Raw genomic sequence first — 13,752 nt, forward strand, 5'->3', positions numbered from 1 at the left:
AAGATATTCCATGCAAAGGGAAATCAAAAGAAAGCTGGAGTAGCAATACTCATATCAGATAAAATAGACTTTAAAATAAAGAATGGGGCTTCCCTGGTGGCGCAGTGGTTGAGAGTCTGCCTGCCCAGGCAGGGGACGTGGGTTCGTGCCCCGGTCCGGGAAGATCCCACATGCCGCGGAGCGACTGGGCCCATGAGCCATGGCCGCTGAGCCTGTGTGTCCGGAGCCTGTGCTCTGCAACGGGAGAGGCCACAACAGTGAGAGGCCCGTGTACCGCAAAGAAAAAGAAAAAAAAAAGCAAAAAAAGAATGTTACAAGAGACAAGGAAGGACACTACATAATGATCAAGGGATCAATCCAAGAAGAAGGTATAACAATTATATATGCACCCAACATAGGAGCACCTCAATACGTAAGGGAACTGCTAACAGCTCTAAAAGAGGAAATCGACAGTAAGACAATAATAGTGGGGGACTTTAATACCCATTGGGACTTACACCAATGGACAGATCATCCAAACAGAAAATTAATAAGGAAACACAAGCTTTAACAGACACAGTAGACCAGATAGATTTAATTGATATTTATAGGACATTCTATACAAAAATAGGAGATTACACTTTCTTCTCAAGTGCACACGGAACATTCTCCAGGATAGATCACATCTTGGGTCACAAATCATGCCTCAGTAAACTTAAGAAGATTGAAATCATATCAAGCATCTTTTCCGACAACGCTATGAGATTAGAAATCAATTACAGGGGAAAAAACGTAAAAAACACAAACACATGGAGGCTAAACAGTACGCTACTAGATAACCAAGAGATCACTAAAGAAATCAAAGAGGAAATCAAAAAATACCTAGAGACAAATGACAATGAAAACACGACGATCCAAAACCTATGGGATGCAGCAAAAGCAGTTCTAAGAAGGAAGTTTATAGCTATACAAGCCTACCTCAAGAAACAAGAAAAATCTCAAACAATCTAACCTTACACCTAAAGGAACTAGAGAAAGAAGAACAAACAAAACCCAAAGTTAGCAGAAGGAAAGAAATCATAAAGATCAGAGCAGAAATAAATGAAATAGAAACAAAAAAAACAGCAAAGATCAATAAAACTAAAAGCTGGTTCTTTGAGAAGATAAACAAAATTGATAAACCATTAGTCAGACTCATCAAGAAAAAGAGGGAGAGGACTCAATAAAATTAGAAATGGAAAAGGAGAAGTTACAACAGACACCGTAGAAATACAAAGCATCATAAGAGAGTACTAGAAGCAAATCTATGCCAATAATAAAATGGACAACCTGGAAGAAATGGACAAATTCTTTGAGAGGTATAACCTTCCAAGACTGAACCAGGATGAAATAGAAAATATGAACAGACCAATCACAAGTAATGAAATTGAAACTGATTAAAAATCTTTCAACAAACAAAAGTCCAGGACCAGATGGCTTCACAGGTGAATTCTATCAAACATTTAGAGAAGAGCTAACACCCATCCTTCTCAAACTCTTCCAGAAAATTGCAGAGGAAGGAACACTCCCAAACTCATTGTATGAGACCACCATCACCCTGATACCAAAACCAGACAAAGATACTACAAAAAAAAGAAAATTACAGACCAACATCACTGATATCACAGAAATTGAGACACAGATGTAGAGAACAAATGTATCGACACCAAGGGCTGAAAGTGGCAGGGGGGTGGTGGTGGTGGTGTGATGAATTGGGTGATTGTGATTGACATGTGTACACTGATGTGTATAAAATGGATGACTGGGGCTTCCCTGGTGGCACAGTGGTTGAGAGTCCACCTGCCAATGTATGGGACACAGGTTCGTGCCCCGGTCTGGGAAGATCCCACGTGCCACGGAGCGACTGGGCCTGTGAGCCATGGCTGCTGAACCTGCGTGTCCAGAGCCTCTGCTCCGCAATGGGTGAGGCTGCAACAGTGAGAGGCCCACGTACCGCAAAAAAAAAAAAAAGATGACTAATAAGAACCTGCTGTATAAAAAATAAATAAAATTAAAAAATAAAGGTTTTATTAAAAAAATAAGTCTATGATATTGTAAACCAAATAGTTCTTAAAGAAAAAGACAGCTTTTCCTGATAATAAAAGAGATTATACTAAAGTGCTTTGCCCATAGGTCCTCAAAAGAAGAAACTAACATGGTTAAAAATAATGTCAGAATAAACCCTTAGATCATTTAATTAATTCAGCATACATTTATTGTACCTTCTGAACTACTGGGCACGCTACATGTTACTGAATATGCAGGGATGGGTAAAACAGACATAATCTGCCTTTCCATCTGTGTAAGCAGTATAACTTCCAGTCAAGTCATCCAAAATAAACCACCACAAGTTTCAGTCAGATCAGTCAGGGAAAACTATTTACCATAAACTAATAAATGTTGGTGAATGTTTAACAAAATTATTGCATACATATGGGGTAGTTTCTTATAATAATTATGTAGCAGTGCTAGTTATTTCACTAACGCCATTTCTAGTTCATAACAAAATTCTGCTTTTAACATGTAGGACTGTATCTTTTTGTTTTCTTTAGCTACTAGAAAGGAGAGAGGGAGGATACATGTAATCATTAGATACCAGCACACGTTTCTATTTTATCTTCCTTGGAAATTATTTGGTCTGTTTGCAGGCTTTTCCAACTATTCTTAACTCTTTGTAAACATTAATAACTGGATGTCAGTAAACCTATAAGAGTTTAGTCCAAATACAACTCTTCACCACGACTGAAAGAATGAAATTTGCAAACAATCTTATGTTTCTAACAGATTTCTCTCCAAGGTGTTGAGCATTTTCAGTGGCTAAGTAACTATTAAGGAATCTCGTATAAGTATTGGATAAAATGTCCTTTTCCTTATTTATAATCATTCATGATATATTCTGGATAATAATTCTTTATTACATGCAATACAAATATATTCACATTTTTTCCAAAGAATTAAAAAAATTTTCTTTGCTGTTTTCTGAAACGTGTAAACATAGAACTAGAGATTTTTCTTTGCATTTTAAAGACTGGAAATGAGGTACTCGAGTATTTTTTGAAAACTGCCTTAGGTAATACCACAATTTAATTTAGCGTAAAATGGCGTAGGTTTTTTGGGTTTTTTTCTCACCCCCTTTTTTTTATTGTGGTAAGAATATTTTACATGAGGTCTACTCTCTTAACAGATTTTTTTTTTTTTTTTTTTTTTTTTTTTGGTGGTACACGGGCCTCTCACTCTTGTGGCCTCTCCCATTGCGGAGCACAGGCTCCGGACGCGCAGGCCCAGCAGCCATGGCTCACGGGCCTAGCCGCTCTTCGGCATGTGGGATCTTCCCAGACCAGGGCACGAACCCGTATCCCCTGCTTCGACAGGCGGACTCTCAACCACTGCGCCACCAGGGAAGCCCTTCTTTATGTTTTTTGCTTTTTGTGTCATGCTTGAGAAATCCTTTCCCACATCATAAAGTTATAGAAGATACTTCCTTCTTTAACATTTTAAAGCTGTGCTTTTCACATTTATTTTGGATGTATAATGTGAGGTAGGAAAAATTTTCCCCAAGTGATAACCATTTGTCCCAGTACCATTCATTGAGGAGTCCATTCTTTCCCCACTGATTTATAATGCCATTTTGGTCCTACACATCTCTATTCTGTTCTGTTGCTTCATTTATTCCTCTAATACCATGCTATCTTAATTATTGTGGCTTTAACAATAGGTCTTAATATCATGTAGGGAAAGTTCTCCCTCTTGTTTTACCTAGAAAATTGTTTCTGTTATTCTTGGCCCTTTGCTATTCCATATGAATTTTAGGATCAGACTTTTGAGTTTCCTAAAAATTCCTATAGAGATTTTGATCAGAAGCATTATTAAGGTTGAATTTATTGAAATCATAGATTAATTTGGAGAGAATTGACATCATATGATACTCATTTTTCCCACCCAGTTTCCCACCTGTTTATCTCTTCCATTAAAAAAAATGCAGTAAAAGAAGTCCATTTAGTGCACACATAAATATGTTCTAGTATATCTTTCTCTAGTAAAACTTTATAGTTTTCGTTGCTGTACAAATGGACCTTTTTTCCTGTTTTATAATCTAAGTGGCTATTGCTAGGAATATTAATGATTTTTATGTTAATCTTTCATTTAGCAGCTTTGCTGATTTATTAGTTCTAATAGTTCTAAATAATTTACATGTAGATTCTTTTGGATTTATTATGTAGAAAATTATTTGGTTTGTCAATGCAATTTTGTCTCTTACTGCTTCATTTTGTACTTGATTTATTGCATTTACTAGGGCCTCTATCCAGTATTAAATAGAAGGCATCTTTTCTTTCTTGATTTTAGTGGGAATGCATCTAAAATTTTATTATGGGTGGTGTTCACTACAGTTTTTTAACATATTCTTTATCTGTTCTATGATGCTATCATCCTGAATTTAAGGTTTCTCCATTGAATGGTTCTTACTCAAATCAGAATCTTGTATGCAATTAAAAAAATATACATCTGACTTCATTCCCAGATACTCTGCTATCTAGAGTTTAGGGATTTGTACTTTTTTTTTTTTTTGCGGTATGTGGGCCTCTCAGTGTTGTGGCCTCTCCCATTGTGGAGCACAGGCTCCCGACGCGCAGGCTCAGCGTCCATGGCTCACGGGCCCAGCCGCTCCGCGGCATGTAGGGATCCTCCCGAACCGGGGCATGAACCCGTGTCCCCTGCATTGGCAGGTGGACTCTCAACCACTGCGCCACCAGGGAAGCCTAGAATTTGTACTTTTAAAAGCATTGTGGGTGATCAGAGGTTTTTTTGTTTTTGTTTCCATTCTGGAGGTTGAATTTTAGTGAATGGTTTCTACCTCAGATGAAATAAATGATCATATGTTTTTCAAATTGATAGTATGGTTGTCAGTAATAGATTTTCTATTGTTGAACTCATTCATGCATTTCTAGAATAAATGAGTAGTCTCCCAGTAATAGCCCAGGGCATGATACAGGATGATCAGGACGGACTAGAATGATGATATCAATAATAATGGAAAACAGAGAATTGTAAAACTGGTGGAAGGGAGAAAGCATTTCAAAAGGGCATTAACTTTGATATTAAAATGCTTTAAGTCAGGAGTTTTGTGATTGCATACCCCACGAGTGAAAAAAATTGAGCATGTCCTCTGAGTATGTGTGTGTTTATTTTAAAACTATGCATGTGTTTTATAGTACTGATAATTTACGCATAATACATTCAAAATTTAAGTGAGATAAAGATGAAAAAGTTACTTTAAAAATAAGTTTGCTTTATTTAATGGTATAAAATATTTTCATTCTTAAAGTTTTATTACTGTTTTTATTGAAAACAATATGGTTGACTATGATTTCTAAACTTTCTTAAAATCTTGGTTTAATACAGTGACAGTAATTTAAAGGTTTGAATCTGAATTCACTTTACTTTGACACTTGGTCTTGATGATTGTCATGGCTGAAAAGATACCTACAACACACAATAAAGATCCAAATGGAAGAGTATGTCATAGGTTGAGATTCCTGTATTTTTCAATCCCATTTGGTAAATATTAAAAGGGCTTTTGTTGAAATTTTCCGTAGTCTCTGATGATATTATAGTTGTTCTTACAAACAAATGGGAAGTTTTTATATTTTATTAGGGCATGTTCAAAACCCAATGATTATCTTTATTTGGAAGATTTAAAAACAGTTTAGAAAAATCTGTTACCAAGTTTAAATGTATAGATATGAGATTTTTAAAAAATAGGTGACATACTGTTTTTGGTAAAGTCATAACATCCCTTTAACAAATGCACTCTCCGTAGTTTGAATTTATTTTGAAAAGCAGTTTTCAGTCTCCACATTGTTAAAATACCACCTTTACCTGCAGAGACAGATTAATAACTGCTGAAAAGATGCAAAATAGTGGTTTAATAGTCTTCTATTTGGGCAGGGAAGCTTTCTTGCAGAGAATGTGTGTGGAGACAGCACTATTTTCACAGAAGGGAAATGACTGTCATTGGAGAACATCTGTTAGGTAGATGATACAGTATTTCTTGTCCTTTTGTAAAAGAAAAATGAAAAGTCAGTTTTCTAAGTTTCACAACAGTTTTTTTGTCCACTGCCTATCTCATTTTTATTTTAATGTTTCTGCCTTTGAAAGGCCTTGTTTTTATAAAATTGACTACATTGATGAAATTCTGTAATGCATGACTGACAGTCCTCATATGGAATGCCCACTTTTCTCTCAGGATTTCTCTGATAACTGCATATGACACATGACTCTGGCATGGGGTCCCAGTGAGGATCAAGTTATTCTGTATATTAAATGTTGGAAAGCCTAGTTCCTTTTTGGAAAATATAAACATAATAAACATTCAAATATTTTTTCTTAACCTACTCCATTTTGGATGCTACAACCTTAAACTATATCCTAGTTACAAGTCAAGAAGTTCACAAATTCTTAATTCTGCCCCAGCATTCAAAAACTTACTAGTCCAGGTAGAGGTAGAGGAGTCTCTTAATATGAAAGTCTAAAGGACCTGGGGAAATGTTCATGCTATGGATTTAAGACAATTCTGCAAAATACTGTATTCTCTATACTTTTGTAACTATGCCTGAATTAATTTTTAAAGAACCTCATAAGCAGTCTTCTTATCAGGATTTATTTGAAAAGTAATTAATGCCATAATTATATCATAGTTCAGAACTATTTGAAGTTCAGGCTTTTCAAACAAATTCAGACTGGTTGTCTTCATTAGCAGTTAATGAATCTCTGTTGTGCTTTATTACTTGAAGTATTAACTTCTCCCCCTCCCCTCCATGCCTCTTAAGTAATAGGAGTGAAACATCCACATCTGATAATACAGAAACGTATCAAGAGAATACAAGGTAAGCTTTTGAATTTCTATTATTTTAGTAAATAATACCTATCACTTTGTAATAATGGATTTTTAAATTAAAAAATTTAAATTCAGTTAAATCATCAGACATAATGAATGCATAAGTTAGCAGTTTAGAAATAAATGATGCAGTTGCTTTTACAGGTCACATTAAATTAGAAGCATGTAGCTCTCCTCTTTCACTGTGGTCAGGTTTCTTCCATGCATAATTTAGGCAGAGTTGTCAATATTGAACTGTTCCTTGCTGAAATTGAGATATTAAAACCCAGTGATGCCTGATCCTCAAAATATTTTGAAATGTTGATCATTCTGATGGCTGATGCTTTTGTTTTTCACTTTTCCTATGAATTTTGTATGTTAGAGTCTTAGAACTAGGATAAATTAAAGATACACCATATGGGTGTAAGTCTTTTAAAAGTTTTAATTTCCTAGATACGGTGTTTCCATACTGGGACACCATGGGATATTTAGAATTTTCAAGGGACATACAGTGACATCTGTTGGTTACAGGAATGACTAAATTAAGTTGTTTGAATCTAACTACTTTAATAAATGAGACAGCTAGGTTTGTTATTATTTTTGTTTAGGCCTTTTGTAGAGGCACCATGAAAAAATTTCCTAGACACTAAGGGTACTGTAAACTGAGATTGTTTAGGAATATCTATTGTAGATTATTTATTGAAAACATAGTTTTTAAAAAATGAGACAGTCTTTGATTAGTTTATAATTATAACTTTTAAAGAAAGAAATAATAATTGGTCAAAAAATAGGAGCTCATCATTTTTACCTTATGATTTCAAATTCAGTATGCTGCATTTAAAATTGTTTTATAGTTCTTCTGGGCATCCCACCTTTAAGTGTCCCTTGTGTCAAGAATCAAATTTTACCAGACAGCGTTTACTGGATCACTGTAATAGTAATCACCTATTTCAGATAGTTCCTGTGGTAAGTATGTATGTTTAAGACGGTCTTCTGTTTAAGGTATGCTGTCCCATTTATTTCACTTCATGTGTACAAGGGAAAGTGGTTACTTTAAATTTGGTGGGGCATTGTCAGTAAGGTATATTTTGCCAACAAAGGATTGATGACTGTGAAGCAAAATGAGATATTTAAAATCCCAGTAACTGACTTATAAAAAGGCGTTTGCTTAATTGTGAGGGTAAAGTATGAGAATAGCCTGGAAAAGAGCAAAATAAGGAAAGGTGAACTGAGGACTCATTACCAAGGAGTAGCATTGTAAATTGTATCCTTGCAGAATATAGTATATGAGTGCATAAAGCAAGGAAGGAAAAGAATCATACTTTCTTTTTGATGCATACATACCTTTTTGATGCCATTTTGAGGGTGTGTATGAAAGTGGTGAGACCTTTTTTGATGACTGAAGGAGAGTAGAGCAGAGTGCAGGATTCCAACATTGTGTTAATGGTTCTACAAGTCCACATTTGGAACATGAGTTTCAATTTCAACTGTATATCAAACAGGAGACACTGAGCTGGAAGAGATACTTCCCATTTTGATATGTAAATATTTTCTTCAGAAATTAGCAGGAAAATGTATCAATAGATAAAATAAGGATTGTGGATACATCTTAGCAGTTTTACAAAAAGTTGTGGAAGAGTATGCCCCAGTATGCCCTTAAAGTCTGTTGTAGCGCTAAGGGAGATACCTCCCCATTTTGCTCATTAGGAGAGGGTCTGTTACTGTTAAGTAAACAAATAAAGTGCCAAAGACATCTCCAGGGGAAAATCTCATATTTAAGAGATTTCATGTGTTTTATATATATTGCATTAGTGAATTTTTGTTTCTGCATTTATTCAATGTAGCACAAACTTTGGTTATAGTCCAGTTACTAAAGTGCTGTTTTGTTTCATTTCAGTCTGTAATCCATTCACTTTAAGATGTACTTATTACTTCATTTGAAACCTTAAGGATACAATTTAAAGCTTCCTTTATATTTTTTTTTTTTTTTTTTTTTTTTTTTTTTGTGGTATGCGGGCCTCCCTCTGTTGTGGCCTCTCCCGTTGCGGAGCACAGGCTCTGGACGCGCAGGCTCAGCGGCCATGGCTCACGGGCCCAGCCGCTCCGCGGCATGTGGGATCTTCCCAGACCGGGGCGCGAACCCAGTTCCCCTGCATCGGCAGGCGGACGCGCAACCACTGCGCCACCAGGGAAGCCCCTCCTTTACTTTCATCTTACTTATAAATTAAGTTAAGCTAATAATAATAATTATATCACAGTTATTTTGTGGCTCTAATGAGATTACATACTGGTTACTGGTAATTATTACAGTTGGTTAAGGCTGGATATGGTGTTTCTGTTAAAACAGTAGAATAATCAGATTTAAGTAATAGAATATGTTAGATCTCTCTTTTTATTGTGTTGTGTTGGATTAGTGTAATTTATCTAAGGTAATTTGGTCTAGAAATAATCTAGTCATGAAATTTGGCCCTTAGAAATGCTTTTCATGTAGATTTTTTTGTAACATGTTTTAATACTTACAATAATGATGTTTGGTTATTTTCATTATTTTTTATTTGAATTACTGTGTTTCTTATAGACATGTCCTATTTGTGTGTCTCTTCCTTGGGGAGATCCTAGCCAGATTACTAGAAATTTCGTTAGTCATCTAAATCAAAGACATCAGTTTGATTATGGAGAATTTGTGGTAAGTGAGTTTTTCAAGATTAAGAAAATACCATTTAAATATTGAAGTTAAATTAACTTTTTCAATCTAGACTTGAGTTTTGAGGCAAGATGTATCATACTGAACGGTTATAGAGCAAGTTCTGTTGTTTTTATGATAATATAGGTGAATTTTGGTTTGTAGAAGCGGTGAAAGTTGAATTTACTGTCCACCTTCTATATTAGAGAGATAATTAATAGAGGAAGAACAAACCCCCAGATTAACAAAATGGTGATAATATATGAAAACTGTCTAGATTTAAGGAAAATTATACCTGCTAGAAAAGTAAAATTGGTATGACAGATGGAGGATGTATTTCTCGTGTAGTGTAAGTAGCTTGTTAAACTCATAATAGATTGCTTATATCTGCATGTGAGACACATTCTTTTTAAAAATGAGGGAGCTTATTTATGTAAAGCCAGGTTGAATGGTAGATTCTGGCCTTAGTTCACTGCTTTAACAGAGTGCATGAGGGAAGTTATATAATATAAAAATGGATCCCCAGAGCAAAGCATGAGGTTAATTTCTACTTCCCGAATGTGTCTTGATAGTTACAAAAAAAAAATTAGATGACTTTCATTTTATTAATTGTGAAATTGCATTTTATTCATCTTCAGTGAATTAAAACCTTATCTAATTCAAGATTCAGCCTGACAAAGAATGGTTCATACTTGTTTTCCAGTTTATGTAATAAGCTCAGATATGTGCAATTCTGAGAATGGCATGAACAGAATTTCCATTTCTTCTGCCCTCCAGTGTTGAAATTATGTCATTCTTGATATATATATATTTTATTTTGTGTAATTTGCATTTTTAAGTCATACTGTATAAAAATATATATGTAATAATATTTCAAATATATGTAAAATTCAAGTGTACTCTGATAATTTTAGCAATTTTATGGAGTAGTTATAGGTTATTCTTAAATTCTCAATGTAAGAAAGATTACTGCATCTGGAGAACTATGTGTTTGGAAAAACAAAAATTTATTTTGTGAACTGCTTTTGATCTAATTGTCAGATTGTTTTACCTTGCCACAGAAGAACATGTAATTTTAATGATTTGAGATTGTCAAATGGAGGCCTGTTTTAAAGCAAATCCATGGACCATAATTGAAAGGAAATAGAATTTTTCAAGTTAAGGAGTAGTAGTATAATCAGATTGAGTGAACTGTAGTTTTTACCTTTATTTTATGATTAAGATGATAATTCAACTGTCTTAATGTAATAAGTGCTTATTTTCTTTAAAATGAATATACCTTTTGACATTGGCATTCTTTTCTAGAGATGACAGAAAATTTATGATTGTGGGTTGCCCTTAACTATACTACTTTCAATTAATAACTTATCATAAAGCACTGTAACTCTCAAATTTCATTCTCTGCTGATCCTCTGTTGTTTATCAATTATTCCTAAATAATTATAACTGAATTTTTTAAATTAAAAGTTCAGGTATTTAGTGCTTATATTTTAAAGAAGTATATGGTGTAACATAAACTATTTCAAGTACGTGTAATGTGTATCAAGATGTGTAATGTATTGGACTAAGTATTGAGTAATTGAGTATGTTTTTCCTATTGACATGTTAATTTTACTGTTTTTAGAATCTTCAGCTAGATGAGGAAACCCAATATCAAACTGCTGTTGAAGAATCTTTTCAGGTAAACATCTGAAGGCTGTAGACGTCTCTGCATCTTTGTACCTGCAAGTGCCATCTTTAAGGAGAAAACTACATTAGGTCGCCGTTTCAATAACTTGATGTGTATATTAATAAAAGTAATTCAGTCTATTGTTTTAGTTTTTAATTGAAAAATAAAGGTGGACCATCTAAAAACTTCATTCTCTTGATAAGTTAAAAGATAAAAGTTAGGACATTATCTTTAAAAGCATTAAAAGGATTATATTTCATTAATGTAATGGTGAAAAGGGAATCCCTGTTGTACTTATCTTTTTATATTACATATTGAATTTTTCCTTGCTTTTGAAATTTGGTGCAGTTCCTCCCATTGACATTATTGTACACTGGTAACACAGTACCAAATTGTGAAAGATGTGATTGATATAAACCTAACAAATCTGAGCCAGTTATTTGAGTTGCAGAATGGAGACTTGAAGTGCTGAATGAAACAATCCAAAGGAAACTTTTTTAAATACAGATTCTAGCAGAAGAATTCAACTATTATAAGAAAATTGTATTTATATAACGTTTAGTATTTTTGAAGACTAGTGAGATTTCTTTACTAATTTTGACTCTTTAAAAAGTGAAAGCTCATTGTATAGATATTTCCTTTTTGCTGTTAGAAGGAAATATCAAGAGGAAAATTTATTTCTTTGGTGGGCGGTTGGTAATTTCAAATCTTGTTTGTTTGGCTGACTAATTTGTAAGCCTAAAGTACAGTAAGCTGAATTACAGCTCTTTGGCCTCAGAATTTTCAGTAGCAGAATTGCTGATTAGCTAAGACGAAACTTTATTAGAAACTTTCAGTTGGTGATATTACATTCTATATATATATATTTAAATGAGAGGTTTGACGTCATCTCAGTTTAGAAATTTGTTCAAATCTAAAGATGTATATGCATATATACATACACTTTTGTATGTGTATATACACATATATGCATGCAGTTTGTCAGGTTATATACAGAATTTCTATTAAGATTTTAAAAATGCACAAGCAATATGGGATCGAAGTATTTATCTGATTTGATTAAAATTTTGTATGTCACCAAATTTTTAAAGTAACAGTCAAATGCTAAGTCATCTACTTGGCTACTATTACACCTTAAAAATGAGTTTACACACCTACACAATTACCTGTTTATATGGTGCTCATTTGTTACCTTAAGGTAATATGGGACTATAGTAGTGAGATGGATTCTACCAGCCACTCTGTTTCACTACATTTTAGTCAAAAACTGGATTTGTTCTTAGTATTCATTAATGAGAATCATAAAATAACTTGTACTAGAAGGCCCAAATCACAGAATAAAAGATGAAAAGTGGATTAGCTGACATTCCATACTAATACATTGTTGATGCTTTCTTTAAATAACTCAAAAGAACATAAAAGAAAATCTCAGAAGTAGTTTGCTGCTAATATATACATATATTGTATAAAAAGCTATATTTTGGTTTTGTTAAAATCCTTGTTGACTTTTCTACAGTGAACATTTTTTTAACTTGATTTAATAAAAATGTTAATTTTGGAAGTGGAGTTTTGTAAAAACCTTTTTCAGTCAAACAGTAATTTATGGGTAGTAATAACAATCACCAAAAAAGCCATACATCTTAACATATGCCTTGGTTGTGTCATTCGAAAGAGTGATGTTTACTATGTGCTTGAACATTTCTCTGCGGTTACATGAGTGTAATTGTAAGAATAGCTGTTTAACGAACTTTTTAAAAAAGACTTTTGACCATAGGTTTTTCCAGTTTAAGCAATAACTTTAGTACTTTCTTTCGGAATTTAGTACTTACAGTATGTCAAGTTAAACCATTCTGAGATTTGAGAACTTCTTTAAAGGAAAATTGTAGAGATCATCTTGATGAAATTGTGTTTTGAAGTTTGTGGGTTAGTTAAATATCATTTATAGTCTGGTGTGTCTTTCATATAAGTTTTTTTTGTAAGGAAAATATTGACTTTATTTACTTTTATCTGGGAGCTCCTCAGTATGGAAATGTTTGTTTAAAACCTCCCATCCTTTTGTCAGTGGATTAGGAATAGGGATTGGCTTTACAGATACACAGTTTAAATTCATGAGACAGTCCTTGTTTTTAATATGCATATAGCTGAGTCAGGATAAGGGAGGAAACTGTATTGATACTCTACCTAAATTTCAGAATACCACTTACAGGCCTCAACAAATTACAGTTTATGTTGTTAAACAGTCTTATTTGAGATGTATTGCTTTATTTTTCGATTAAACGTGGTTTTCTCCTACTTGTGTGTCTAATTAAAATTTTGTCTAGAGGCAAACATGATAACATTTAACTCTCATAACTCACCCTGGAAGACGTGGGAGATAACCCATTATTTTGCACTTAAAACAGTGGATAGGAGAAAGATACCACATGCTGATGCTATATGTTGGGTTTAACTTTACAAACCTATTTTATCTTTATTCCAAATGTTAATCAACTTATAAAGCTATTTTAT

General features: G+C 33.7%; 1 protein-coding gene across 1 annotated transcript in view; it reads left to right on the forward strand.

The window, feature by feature from the left end:
• Positions 1 to 13,521, forward strand: part of RNF138 (ring finger protein 138) — a 40,187-nt gene extending 26,666 nt beyond the window's left edge. Inside the window, exons 4-7 of the mRNA XM_024121019.3 lie at positions 6,846 to 6,902; positions 7,747 to 7,858; positions 9,471 to 9,578; positions 11,200 to 13,521. Of these exons, the coding sequence (XP_023976787.1) occupies positions 6,846 to 6,902; positions 7,747 to 7,858; positions 9,471 to 9,578; positions 11,200 to 11,268 (346 nt within the window). The 3' untranslated portion in view covers positions 11,269 to 13,521. The remainder of the gene's footprint in view (positions 1 to 6,845; positions 6,903 to 7,746; positions 7,859 to 9,470; positions 9,579 to 11,199) is intronic.
• Positions 13,522 to 13,752: the final 231 nt, after the last annotated feature.

The sequence above is a fragment of the Physeter macrocephalus genome, chromosome 19, assembly GCF_002837175.3.
Source record: "Physeter macrocephalus isolate SW-GA chromosome 19, ASM283717v5, whole genome shotgun sequence".
In the NCBI taxonomy this organism is placed as follows: domain Eukaryota; kingdom Metazoa; phylum Chordata; class Mammalia; order Artiodactyla; family Physeteridae; genus Physeter; species Physeter macrocephalus.